Source organism: Rhinolophus ferrumequinum, chromosome 22, assembly GCF_004115265.2.
Source record: "Rhinolophus ferrumequinum isolate MPI-CBG mRhiFer1 chromosome 22, mRhiFer1_v1.p, whole genome shotgun sequence".
NCBI classification, from domain to species: Eukaryota; Metazoa; Chordata; class Mammalia; order Chiroptera; family Rhinolophidae; genus Rhinolophus; species Rhinolophus ferrumequinum.
The window spans coordinates 2,553,495-2,567,185 of NC_046305.1; the positions used below are offsets into that span (position 1 = coordinate 2,553,495).

General features: G+C 48.4%; 1 protein-coding gene across 2 annotated transcripts in view; it reads left to right on the top strand.

Annotated features, from left to right (window-relative positions):
- Positions 1-13,691, top strand: part of ATF6 (activating transcription factor 6) — a 93,368-nt gene that overhangs the window by 9,710 nt on the left and 69,967 nt on the right. For both annotated transcript variants that reach the window (XR_004421677.1, XM_033093622.1), the window contains exons 6-8: positions 2,973-3,102; positions 3,919-4,122; positions 7,935-8,149. Coding sequence is in view for 1 of the 2 variants with exons in the window: in XM_033093622.1 (XP_032949513.1) it covers positions 2,973-3,102; positions 3,919-4,122; positions 7,935-8,149 (549 nt within the window). In the remaining variant the exon portion in view is untranslated. The remainder of the gene's footprint in view (positions 1-2,972; positions 3,103-3,918; positions 4,123-7,934; positions 8,150-13,691) is intronic.

Below are 13,691 nucleotides of genomic sequence, written 5' to 3' on the forward strand. Positions count from 1 at the left end.
AACCTGGGCAGTATGTACACGGGGAGGCAGGTGACATTTAATCCCGAGGAAACGGAGTCCCAAGGAGGGGCCTTGGGGGAGCTAGGACGTTGTCAGCCTCTCGGTTTTGCCTTCCTGCCATCATCGTTTCATTGTTCCTTTGTTTCGCTGCCATTTCCCAGTAGCCAGTGTTTCTGTTTGTTGGCTTCTTGTCTTTTCTCCCTGCCCCCCTCTCCTCCTTGTCAGATGGCCATGCTCAGAGGCCACGGAGGACTCGGGTCAGTCCTGAGCCGCACAGCCTGACGGCCTCCGAGCAGCACTGCCTGCATTACCTGCTGTGTGGCTGACAGGTTTACAAAAGTCTGGTAGCTCCTTAAAGACTCCGCTCTCCATTCAGATGGAAGGTCTGGGTCCAGGAAAGGAAGTCCCAGAGGATTTAGGTGTTTCTTGGGGTGAGGAAAGGGAAAACCTAAGAAGACAAATTCAAGTTAGTATTTCCGTGCATTGCATCTGGCAGGCCTTACATGTAGTTCGTTAGGAAACCCCAACGGGTCTGTCGGCTTATGTCTCCAGGGTTCATCTCTGCCAGGCCATCGTCACCTCACCTGCATAAGTCACTGGGACTTCAGCTGGTCTCTGTCCCCCACACCCCAAGCCTCATTAGCAGAGGGGTCTTCAGAGAGGACTCCTTCAGAATCACAAATTGGGAGTGTCAGCCCTTTGCTGGGAACCTTGAGTGCCCTCCTCACCTTTCCACTGGTGAGGTCACTCCCCCAGTGTGCCGGCCTCTGGGCCTGGCTCCTGCTTACCTTGCCAGCCCTGTTTCTCACTGCTGCTTCCTACCTCACCCCCACCTTTGCTGGAGCTCCCCAAGAGTTCCAGCCTGACAGCTTGTGCAGCGCCGAGAACGTGTGACGCTGCCGGTTTTGCCACATTTCCCTCCCCAGGGCTTGGACGGTGTGCCTTTGTCAGCAGCACGTGAGACGCTGCTCTACCTGTCGTCCCTCCCACACAGCACGTTGCGTTTCCTGTTTCCTTTATTATGAGTGTGGTTGAGCATCCTTTCATCTATTTCATATACATGAGGCCTCCTTGCATGTTGTTAATGAGATGTCAGTTCAGATTCTTGTCCACTTTTCCCTTGGATTGTGCTCATCATTTTCTCCTCAGTTTTGAAAGTGCCTTATTACATAGTAGGACTGTTAGTCCTTAGATTGTGAAATAATTTACACGTGGTTTTTTCCTCCAATTTGTCATTTGTCTATAAGTTTTTTTTCTGGTGTTTATTTTTTCCAGGAATACTTTTTTTTAATAGCCAAATTATCGATCTTTTATTGCATTTTTTTTGTAACTCAAAGGAAACTTTTCACCACTTAGATGTTACACTATTTTTATTGTTTTCTTGCTTATATTAATTTTTTATTTGGAACAATTGCAAGCTCACAGAAGTGTTACAAGTAAGTTACAAAGAACTTCTTTCCTTGAGCCATTTGGGAATCCGTTGCCAACCTGATGCCCTGTCACCCCTCACCCCATACTTTAGTGTCTACTTCTTGCCAACAAGGCTATGACTTCATAGCCACAGTACAGCCACCCAAATCAAGAAGTAAGCATTCCTGCATTGCTGTCACCTAACCCTCCATCCCCTGAGGTTGGGCCGCTCGTCCCAGACATGTCCCCTAGACTAACGGGAGGGTGTGGCTCACGTGGGGCAGAGCTGTCTTATCTCTTCAGTCTCCTTCAGTTGTATCAGTTCTTTCTTCCTCGACTTTCATGACTGGGTCACTTTTGAAGATTAAAGACTAGTTACTTTGCAGAGTGTCCCAAAGTTGGGTTTGTGTGGTGTTTCCTCAGGGACAGTCAGGGTTTGAGTCCGTGGCAGGGGTGTCACAGATGTGACACACTGTCTGCCTTTCTGTCTCACCGTTCACGGTGTGTCCTGACTCACTGAGGCATTCGCTATACTCCCACATGGTGAGAGCACGGCTGCCAGGCTCGTCCTTGGTGAAGCCGCTCCCCCTTCACTCTAATAGGTACCCTGGGAGCAAGTACCTGACCTGCATCAAAATGCCTTTTCCCAGCACACTTCAGGTTTATTTGTTTGTTTTCATCATTTTGGACTCACGGTCTCCCATTTTATGACAGTTATAATCCATCACTTTGTTTATCCTGTTATCTTTTAACTTTATGCTCTATTTTTTGTTATAAAACATTTTCATTATTGTCCCAACTATGTGTCTTCTTCCCTTATGGTTTCTGGGTCTTTTGACTTAAGGGGGCCTATGTCATGCTGAGAGTAAACAAATAGTCTCTTAAATTTTCTTTGAATAGTCTCATAGTTTATTTTGAGGAGGGAGTGATGTCAGGACTCCGCCCACTCCATTGTTCCGTGTAGACATCTTTCCTCAGGTTAGACATGCTGATTTATGTTAGCTTTCTGGATTCTAACAAAGCACGATAGATCCATTGAATGTTAAATACTGGCAAATACTATCTTTGTATGACAGTCTTCGTATTATCAGCGAACTCATTCAATAAAATAGCCCCGCTCCCTGCAGTGTTTGTCCTTTCAAAGCATGTGGGACAGATGACAGTGTTAATAATTGGGAAGGGTAAAAATAGTAAGAATTGTTTGTGTGTGAGATTTTTGTGAGACTGAACGGGGGATTGTGGGGAAAGGCTACTGGCCTTGAGCGGAAGCCCCGCAACAGGCTCGGTGGCTGTGACTAGACGCCATGTAGGCCGTGCAGGCTGTGGGGAGGTGCAGACGCAGGTCGTGTTCGTGACCCCTGCGTTCCGAATGTGTTCCTGTGGGGCGCCCACGTGCCCACAGTGTCCTGGCACCTAACACAGCATGTTCCCAGGAAGCGCACCTGTGCGTTGGCCTTGGCCTGACGTGTGTTTCCCTGTTCAGATGTTGGTCTTGCCTCTCTACGCAATTGTCTGCGTGAGGGTTGTATTCCTCTGCATGACTTTGTTTTATTTTGCTGCAGGAGGAGTTGGATGTGTGTCCTGCCTCCCAGATGTCGCCCCTCTCCTTGTATGGGGAGAGCTCTCCTCGTCCCTGCTCGGCAGAGCCACTGAGGGAAGACAAGCCTGTCACTGGTCCTAGGAGCAAAACGGGTACCGTTCCGTCTCTGACTCGTCCTTTCTGTGGTAGCCTGAGCTTCACTCTGTTTCTGAGAAGACAGTGTGGGATGGACTGGGTTTCTAATTTGGTGACGTCTTGTTTGTTACGGGTAGCTGGTGTGGGGAGGAGGGGTCGGCATCTGCGTGGCGGTCTCTGTCGTCAGAGGTGAAAGCCGCTTAGCAGTGGCCCAGGCGCCATCATGTTCAGGAGAGAATTCAGCGTTTCGGTTCAAGATCTGGAATGTCGGCCATTTGGTGGTGACATTCGTTACCACTTGAAGCTCCGGCTTTCCCAGCAGTCTCAGTGTCCCCCCCGCCCAGTCTGTGGAGCCACTTCCCAGAGCCGCAGCCCGGCTCGTCCCTGTTCCCCTTGTAACAGGAACATGACTGAGTGGAGAAGTGCTGGACTGGTGGTGACTAGCTGATTCCAGCTGCTGTCTTGCATATTTAAAGTTGCTAAGAGAAAGTTTTCATGGCAGGAAACATAACTTTGTAACTGTTGATGGATGTTCACTGGACTGATCCGTGGTGATCATTTTGTGATGCAGTATTAAATCATTCTGTTGCACCTAAAACTATAATAGAACATTGTGTATAAATTATACCTCAGTAAAAGCAAAGAACGTCCTCACATTAAAGACTTTTCTCAGTCTATAAGGTGTAGAGGAGTGCTTTTAAATTCTAGGAAAAGACAGTTGCTCAGAGGTCAAGATAACCTACGTCCAAGGTCAAGGTGTAGAATAGAATCTGTTTTCCAAGCTTTGCTTAATTGCCTTCAAATTGATTTGTGGTTTGTTGGTTTTTCTACAGAAAATGGACAGACTCCAAAGAAAAAACTTCAAGTGAATTTAAAACCTTCAATTCAGCCCAAGCCTTTCTTACTCCCGGCAGCACCCAAGACTCAGACAAACCCCAGCGTCCCCGCGAAAGCCATCATTATTCAGACACTGCCGACGCTTCTGCCGCCGACCAAGCAGCAGCCCGTGATCAGTATCCATCCTGCACCCACCAAAGGTACCCGACTGGACTTGGAGGCTGCGTGTGAGTGGGGGCCAGCAGGCCCAGGCCACGCCGTGCTTTATTCAGGTTGTGGTCTCTGAGCACGTGCCAGGTGAGGGGACTTGTTCTGCTAGGAGGTTGCAGAGACGACTAACAGGAGAGCTGGCTCTCTGGATCACTTACCCCCGATGCTGCTTTTTGCTTCCAGTTTAATTATAAAAACACCTTCCTGGAAGACTGTGGTTTACACAGCCATGTGTAATGAAGAAGAAAATCTGGGAAACTTTCTAGGTGCCATTTTATTCTGAGGTTTTTGTGTCTATGAACGTTTTTGTTTGTAAGGAGAGGCCAGTATTTAAAATGCTGTAATCCATTTCAGGACTAGTAGGTGTTTTGGAGACAAAGTCGATGTGTTAATCTCCGAGGGGGGACACTGTTGTCCCCAGGCATTCGGAGCTGACCCGAATGGGCGTCTGCAGCTCGGGAAGGCGTGTGTGTTTCCACATTCTGTCCACCAGGTGGCCTCACATACTTGATTCTCCAAGGAGTTGAGGTCAGTGTTGAAAATTCAAGTTCGAGGCTTTGGTTCTGTTCAGGTTTAGGGCCTGGAGATCTCCAGGGCAGATGACTCATTGTCGTATGTGGGCCGATATGTGTGCACACGAGTAAAGGGAGGCTGTGAAGCCCTTTTCCCCAGAGTTAGCTGGTTGGCTCCTAGTAGGATTGTTAGTGGGGTTTGGGCTGTAAATAAACAGTGACGTTACATTTGCTGTTCTGGCTCTGGTTCCAGCTAAGGCCTGTGAGCGCATTTCTTTGGAGCTTGGTTTTAATGAGGGCAAGGTCATGAATTTGAATCCAGGTAGCTTTGTTCTATTTCATGGTCTTAGACAGTAGGAACTTAATAAAAAGAAGAGTAGGTAAGAGATTGGACGGACCGCTGAAAGCCCATGAACCAATCCCGACCAACCCCAAACAAACCTGAAGTACCTGCCTTCTCAGTACAGGGTCATTGTGCTTCGTTGGCTAAAAGAATCCTGACATGTGGTCCTTGTCCCAGGAATTCTGTCCAGTTGGTCCTTTAGCAAACTTACATTGGCAGTTAAATAACAGTCAGTGTGAGCACTAAGGAGTTAATAACCCGTGCAGTGCCCTGTGGAAGCGATTACCCGGAAGGAGGAGGAGGAGGAGGGTGGTGGTGGTGGCGGTGGCTCACGTGTCAGCCTGGCCATGTGCTGGACGCTGCTCTCTGTGCCTCCGTGTGCTGCCACCCTAGTTAATCCTCCCAGCGGCTCTGTGCGGGGGCTGCTGTCACTCTCCCCATAGCAGAGATGAGAAAATTAGGACACAGAAGGCACGCTGCTATCCTGGGCCTTCAGAAACTGTTTGGTACATTGTGTGAAACCTTAGCCGGTTGAAAAGGAAGGACTCAGTTAGCGACCCCCACGGGCCTGTGGCACCCGACATGGCGTCCAGCCGCCATCCATTGGGATTAGCACGTGACACCCAAGAGCCTGGGGTGTGGCAGAGTGGATGCCAGCCCTGCTGTGTGCCGTCTGTTTCCACGGGGGCAGTGGTGACTGTGGTCGGGTCAGCTCTCGCCATGGAAGGCCCGTGGCATGCCCTGCAGTGCAGCTGGGCTCAGGGCACACTTCACAGGTCACTGTAGGGTGGGCCCTGGGAGTTGTCAGTCTCTCCTTGAACACACTGTGGCAGAAGTTCAGTTTCTCCATGTTACGCTTGAACCCGAATGTGCCTATATTAGAGGTTTCTGGAGTTAAGTGCAGGCACTCGGGGAGGAGGAGGGCAGGTAGCCCACAGACCGTGCCTGGCAGTGGCTCCTTCCTCCTCCCGGAGGGACAGACCGTACACACGCGGATCAGTTTCCTTACTTTTAAGAAATAGTACAAAGCACCCTGGCTGTGTCATCTGCCAGTGCTGTGGACCTGTGACTCGAGCTGGAAGTAGGACCCTGTCTTAGAAATGACCGGATTCTTTATGTTGACCACATCTTGCAATATTTGGAATAGTCCCCAAATTCATTGAACGGTGTTTAGTTTGGGGGGTCATTTTATCGTAATTTCTAAACTCAGAAGATGTGGAGCACTGCTGCTGATAAAGCTCTCCCGGAAGTGTTGGTTTAAGTTGGTGGTTTGGACTTGTGGACTTGACCCTGGGGGTGGGTGGTCGGAGCCAGTGCAGCGGCAAACCCTGTCAGGCAGCGTCCGTGGTTGTCTCGGGCACCGCTAGTGCTGTTTCCAGATTCTGTGGCTGCACTTCTGATTAGTAAAGTACAGATTCATTTTAAATCATTACTAAGCTCACAATAGCCTTTTCAATGCACGCATCTTCTCAATCAAAGAAACGGAAAGGACAGTGATGATCGTCGCAGGTGACGTGGTATTTGTGACATGAGAGAAGAGCACTTATGTTAAGGGCGGGAGCCCGTGGTTTCAGTTGTGCTTTATGCTGAGTCTCTCTCTCTGTTGTCCCAGGTTGGCTGTAACATCTTAGCAATGTTGTTAAAAGCCTAACGTGTGGTCATAGGCTATTTATTGTATTTATTAATTATTTTTACTTGTATATTTGGCCTAAGCATATTTGTATCAGCCTCTGAGTCACTTCCTCATTTTACATGCTTTTGTTTCATAGAATAAGTTATTCCAAAGGAAAATGAGAAGACGAAATGTTTAGTCATCATTTATGCCCAAGTAAATTGTACATGTTACAGACTTACGAAATTATTTTTAGATCTTTCTTACTAATTTGCTAATTTATCTGAGACAAAATGCTATTAAATTCTGCTACTTTTAGCATGTTTTTTTTAAGGCCATCTGAAACTATCTTTTGATTTTATAGAAGTGATTTTTTTTTTAAGCTAAGACAGATGTTCTTAAACGGGTGTTCTGAAGCATTACTGTTTCAGTTTCCCTTGATTCTTTGAAACACAGTGCTGAGTTTCACATGGGTCATTTTACAGTATCTGAAAGTAGAATGCTTATTTTCCCCTTAAAGAAGAATTATAAATATATATGAGATGTCAGTTGCCGGTTCCTGCAGCACCTTTCTTTGTAGGCTCCCGCAGCTGTGGGCCTTTCAGCACCTTATAAAAACTGGCCAGATCCGAAAGGGATGCTCAGCAAGTCGGGGTTTAACAGACCACAGTTAGGGTTTACGTGAGTCTTCGCAGATGAGCAGAACTTTAAAACAATGCTACACGTCAGGACTAAAACGATTTGTAGGCCATTTTGGGGGGGAAGGGAGTTGCTGTTATCTACAGACTATTTTAAATTGCAGATTCATGTTTCCTGTGCTTGTTCGCTAAGAATTCATCGCAAATGGGTTTAACTATTTTGTGTTTTATGGCTCCTTATTATTCTCCCAAGCATTGAGTTAAGGAATCTCTGTTCATCTGTGTTTGGTGTGGTGGGTGTTTCTAAACGCATTCACGTGACATATATGGCTCTCCGTGTTCACTGTGAAAGGTTTGCTGTTTATAATATGAAAAATCCTTTTAGCACCAATCAATTTCAGAGGTCCACACTTACAGACATCTGTGTATAACTTAGCACATTTGGCATGCACACATATCGCTGGGAAAGTATATGGAAATACACTGCTGGTAACTTCAAAGGGAACAAATTCAGATGGTGTCATTAAGAGCGTGATATGCTGCCGCCGCCACCAGTCGTGATGAGTGAGCCGCTGCTGGCTGTGCTTGAGTTGGTGGTGGTTCCGGCTCCCTGCGTGGTCTTGCCTCCTGCACGTTCGTCAGCTTCTCCTGCCCCGGAGCTGTGCCCTCTGATCCCACATCGCTTTTGTCCCCACAGCTCCGACCGTGCTGCTGTCTCAGCCCGCCGTGGTGCAGCTGCCGGCACCTGGAGCCCTGCCGTGTCCTCAGCCCGTCCTCGCTGTCGCCAGGGGAGCCGCACAGCTCCCTAGTCACGTGCTGAATGTGGTCCCTGCCCCCGTGGCCGGTGGCCCCGCGACCGGAAAACTGGCTGTCACCAAACCGGCCCTGCCGAGTGCCATGAGGAGCTCAGATGTGAGTGTGACGCTCAGGGCAAGAGCACGACGCTTCTGCTTCCGTTGCCTGGGTTTTGGTTTTGAAAGGGTTGCGGTTTGTGGGTCAGGGTGCTGACACCGCACATCCAGGCTGTGGTGGCTGATGCGGGGCAGCTGTGTTCTGTCCGCAGGCTCAGTCTGCAGTGTGCTTGTCCGTGTGTGTCCAAGCGCCCCTCTTCCTCGGGGCCTGCTCACCCCTCCCATCCCGTCCCCCTCGTATTTTACAGGGTCCTGGATGGTTCCTGATGGAAACACTTTTTTAGGGTTTTGTACTTAGTGTCTCTCCTGACTGTGGAAGGGTCCTCACCGCCGAGCAATGACTCGCACGCTCAGGAAGTCTCTCTCGGTGATTGTTGGGTAGTTTCCCACCTCTGCAAACCTTCCGATTTTCTAGCACACTATAGGGATTTTTTATCATTTATAAATCTCAGCAGATTCTCTAAGACCGGCCTGTCCCTGTACGCAGTTTCAGCTCCTGCCACTAGCTCTTGCTGTCTTTAAAAGTGACGCAGAGAACCTCATGTTACCTGTTAAACGGTACTGGAGCATCACGGGTCTCCAGTGTAATGAAAGGTCAGGTCAGATGGTCACCCCAGCAGGGGCTTCTCTCAGACTGGGTGGAAAAGCAAACCCTGCTTGTTTTCTTTAAAATAAAGCCAGTATTACTGGTTATTAGCGTTGCTATTCTACTTTTCTTTGGTATTGACAGTACTTTTAAAATCCTGTGACTGATGAGAGGTTGTTTATCAGACTTCGGCTGGTCTGTGTCCTGGATTGGATCCCAGCGTGGCAGCAGCCCGCGTGGTCGTGGAGTCGCCCCATTGTTGCCCAAACAGCACTAGCAGCCTCAGTCCACGGCAGTGCTGTGAAGACCCTGGAAGGACTGTTGTCCAATGGAAGTCGAACACGCAGCAGCCCCCATCCTTTACGGGGCCCTTTCAGCGGCGTGTGCCGCGTCATGAGGGGGGACCCTTAGCGTCGCCTGAGAACAGACACGGTCGTGTGGGATTAGGCCTCGTCCCTGTGTTAGTGTGTTCTGAGGACCCGACAAGGCGCATACCAGGCAGGCACTGTACCTCGTGTGTGTTTCAGCTGAAGATGGCACGGTGGTGGGATTTGCTTGAAAACACTCTGTGGGGCGGTGATGGGCGCAGGAGCCAGGACCAGGCCCAGTGTTGATACATGTTGAAGTTGGGTGTGAGCATTCTCTCCTTTTGGTATTTGGGAAAATTTCTACAGTAAGTGAGCCACAGTAACAAAAGTCTGAACATACTCCATGATATTTTCAATTCAAAAGTTGTACAACCAATAAAAAAGAATATGCTTTCACAGGATACTGAGAAGGTTCAGAATGATGAAAGAGGAGTTAAAAGAAATGATCCTTTAAATGTCCTTTTAATACTCTTTAAATTATGAATTTCAGTGTTTCTCGTGTAATAGTCTCGAATAGAAGTAGCGATGGGAAGTAGTCAAAGCTGTTTTTATGTAACGTTTTAGGATGTTTAAAATATTTGCTATGAAATATCTTAGACATGAGAAAACGTAAAGAAGGTTTAAGAACTATAGATCACCCGTCTACCACAGCTGTTAAAAAAATACCAACTTCATGTCAGTCTGCGCTCCGACCATGGCGCAGAGCAGGGAAGAGCCCGGGCGGGGGCTGTCCAGAAGCCGCGTCTCAGGAGGAGACGGGCGCAGGGTGATTGGGTCAGTGAGGAGGCGAAGGCTGGAGACAGCCGTGGTCCCGGACGTGACTGTTGTCCTGCGGGAGACAGGCTCCTGGCCCTGGGCTGTCCCCGAGGGCACCGAGAACGGCCGTTAGTCCAGTCCTGAGATGCGTCGATACGGTCGCTGTGGAAACCAGAGGGGCTTCCTTCTTCTTTGAGGCTTCTCTGGTATCGAACAGTGAGCATCTTGATGTCGGCAGTTGTCGTCGGATGCTGAGGTCTCTAAACATTTCCGTGAATTATTGGCTGGTGTCTGAGCCCGCCGTCCTTTGTAAGTTGTTGGTGTGAAAGACCATGTCTGCTCTGCTTTTGCCTTCGGGAGGGCAGTCCGAGAACATGGCCGGTTCCTGATGACGACTCTCAGTGCTGAGGGGCTGGGGCGTGTGAGACGAGGGGTCCAGACCCAGCACTCACGAGCTTTTCTTGTTGAGCAGTATTGATTGGCTAGCGTTCTTGTTACTCTTGAGAAGTTAGTTGACAGGATTATGAGAGGAAGACTGAAGTGGTGCATGGCCTGGCGGGAGCCTGGCCACCCCTGAGTACACGTGCTGCTCAGCCTGCCCTGGGGTTTCCCTGGCCAGCCCGGCAGGGCTGAGCCAAGCCTCTTCAGAGCAAGCTTTCTGGTAGAGCTTTGGCTTCAGGTTTATTTCATGTGAAGAAACACCAGTCTGTCCTGTCAGCCGGTCAGGCCACTCGGGGACCCGAAGTGGTCTGTTCCAGAAGCAGCTGCAGAAGACGAAGGGGTTGGACTGCCTGTCTTAGACCTGGGTTGGTCTGTGTAGTGCACGCATCTCCTGGGCTCACGTCCTGTTCAGTTAGATAAATCGGAATGAGCATACGTTCCTGATTCAAAATGGCCCAAAAGACAAACTTTCATTCTGTGCTTTTAAACAAAAAAATGTGAAAAAGTTGTAATTCAGCCAAAAGGAAAAAAGCGTATCAGTCTTTTGTGGCTTTGAAATGCTGACATGGCTTCTTTTTTCCACCTTTTTGTTCTTTTGTTTGGCTGGGTTCACTCTCGGGAGGCCTGCTCCTGCCATCAGTGGCGTTTTCAGCACACCGTGACTGCAAACTGCATTAAGGGCCGCATTTTCTCTATGAAACACTTTGCCTGGTTCAGATTAGCATCTCACTCTTCCTGCCTTTTGCTGGTAAACCTTTGAGTCTGGAAACCGCACCTAAGTTTTCAAGAAGTATGGTTTGATTTTGGCTCTGATCCTGATGGAAAAAATGAGCACGGGCTCTCATTCAGTGCAGCTGTCTTACGTGCTCTCCTCGTCGTAAGTGGCACTCTTGGAACTGCTCAGATGCCATCGCAGGACAGCGTGCTACTCTGTCTTCAAAGGCTCTGGAATGTTGCCAGACTGCAAACCAGGGGCGTGAAAACAAGTAGTCTGTTTAAATCGGCAGTGCGCTTACCACCTACCTGTCATAATCCATGACGTTCGTGAAATGTTGCGGCCCCAGTTTCAAGGTCATGGAGTTACATTGTTTTGGTTATAGGGACAAAATACCAGGGGAAAAAGGACGTGGTAAAATTATATTCTACGTCTTCCACAGAGGGCTAAGGTGGAGCAAAACCCCCTCATGGAAACCAGTCGGTGGGAACAATGGAAAGAATGATCGAAAGCTAGGTCAGCACCAGAAGCACCTCAGGTGGCAGGATGGTGGAGGGGCACAGGCTGTGGTGACCGGCCTCCCTCTCCACCCATTCACCCCGCTGAGCTTTTCCCAAACTCTTTCTGCCCTGCATCCCTTTCTGATTCTGTACTTCGTGGGCTTGGCCCCTTCCATCCCAGTTTCACCCTGTGCTGGGTCACTAGAGCCATCGTGAGAAGCTGGATGCTGGGGGTGGGGAGGGGGCCTTTCCACTGCCTGCAGCTCTTAGAAATGGTGTGAAGGGTTTGATTCCCCTGGCATAGCAGATGCGAACTTTGCTTCTCGTTTCCTGGAGACAGTGTTATACAGTCAAGTTCAAGATTTCAGGTGACGTGGAGGTGGCCCCGGTGGGTGTTGTGAGTGTTCCTTTATCGTGTGGACGGATGCTGAGCTTTGGGAATCTCCTACTTGCATAGGAAGCAGTGACCAAGCCTCCTCATTGTCCAGAGGGAGACATTACCTCATCTCATGGGTTCTGGCTGGAAACAGCCTGAGAAATGGCCTCATCACAGTGGCCAGAACCTTGTATTCTCACTGGACCCAGGAGGACTTGGCAGGAGCGTGACTCGCCAGAGACCCCCAGAGACCCCGCACATTTTCTTTCAAGAACAATGTGAACCTAAAATAATCTGTTTACAATGCAGAGAAGCTCCTAGAAAAAAGGAGAGTGCCTATTTTCCATTTCAGAAACAAAGCATAGCTTCTGACACTTCAGCATATAAGCTGCTTGTTTTATTTGTAAGATGCACGACTAGGTTCTGTGTTAGGTCAGAGTGAGCCGAGTATCCTTAAATCCTGTGGCTGGCTTAGATCTAAGGAGATAAATACTGAATAGTACTTTTCAGTGACTGAATTCTTTAACAACAAAGATTTTGAGACCGTGATACTTCTCCACACTGGAGAGCAGAGGGGTCCATCAGAACAAATGTGTCCGGAAGGATTTTGCGATCTGAAAAGCTGTCCAGATTTTAGTAAAAAATTACTTCTTTTTGGCTTTCCCTACTACCAGCGACTCTTTGCAAGTAAAAGAAAAACATGTTTTGTTAAAATATTTATAGTTTCTTTTTCGATGGAAGTTTGGGGCTTCTAAAAATTGATCTTGAATAAAATTTTTGGGAAGTGATTTCATTTGTGGTTACAGTAGCTTTGGAAAGGGAAGTGAAAAGAGGTGGGTTTTTTTTCCCCCTGATGTATTACGTTAGGTTAGATTTATGTTGTGGTAACTTCCACATTCTTCTGTATTTTTCAGTTTGGCATCTTGATAAGGTTAAAAAAATAATTATTTTTTAGAAGGATGCTGATTCATATAAATAACTAAATATGTCTGTCTCTCTCTGTTCTCTGATCTGCCTCTTGCAACGTGCCCTTGGAGACTCATTAGGAGACAGTCCTTCCACACCGGTGGAAGGTGCTTTCCAGCCACTCGGGTCCCCTGCCCAGAAGCAATCCTTGGCACTAGTGTTTTGTGTGTCCTTCTTGAGATAGTTCTTCAGCATATAAGTACTTACTGTTGTACCTACTTACCTGTTCTGCAGAAATGGTATACGCTGTACATAGCCGTCCAGAACCATGCTTTTCTCATGTAATGTCTCTTAGTGAACGTCCTATATCTGCGTGTAAAAACTTCTCATATTCTTTTAATTGCTGGGTGGTAGACTGTATCATTGGGGTTCCATAATTGTTTCAGATTTTGCGGTCCTTTATAAACATTCCACATCGAGGAATGTGGTCTTTGTTTTGTTCATGTACAAGTACACCTGTAGGAGTTCCCTAGAGCTGGAGAGTCAGAAGGTAGATGTGAGCCACGGGCCCTTCGGTGGGGTCGTTCTAGTTGACTCTTCCTCTTCCAGGTGTGAGAGTGCCAGTCGGGGCTTCTGAAGGGAATGCCTGACGGGCCTCAGTGTCCCGTGCACAGGTCCCCGGTCCTCACGTCGCCCTGCCCTCGCGTGGCTGTCTGTCAGACTTTGTGTGCACGTGTGTCTGGGGAGAGAGTCCATAGCTTCCCACGCCGTCTTTTGTTGTTGGTATTTTTTTAATAGCTTCATTGAGGTAAAATTCACTCACCCTTTGAAAGTACGAGTTCGCGGTGTTTCGTGTATTCACAGAGTAGTGCCACCATCACTTCTGGTGAATCCC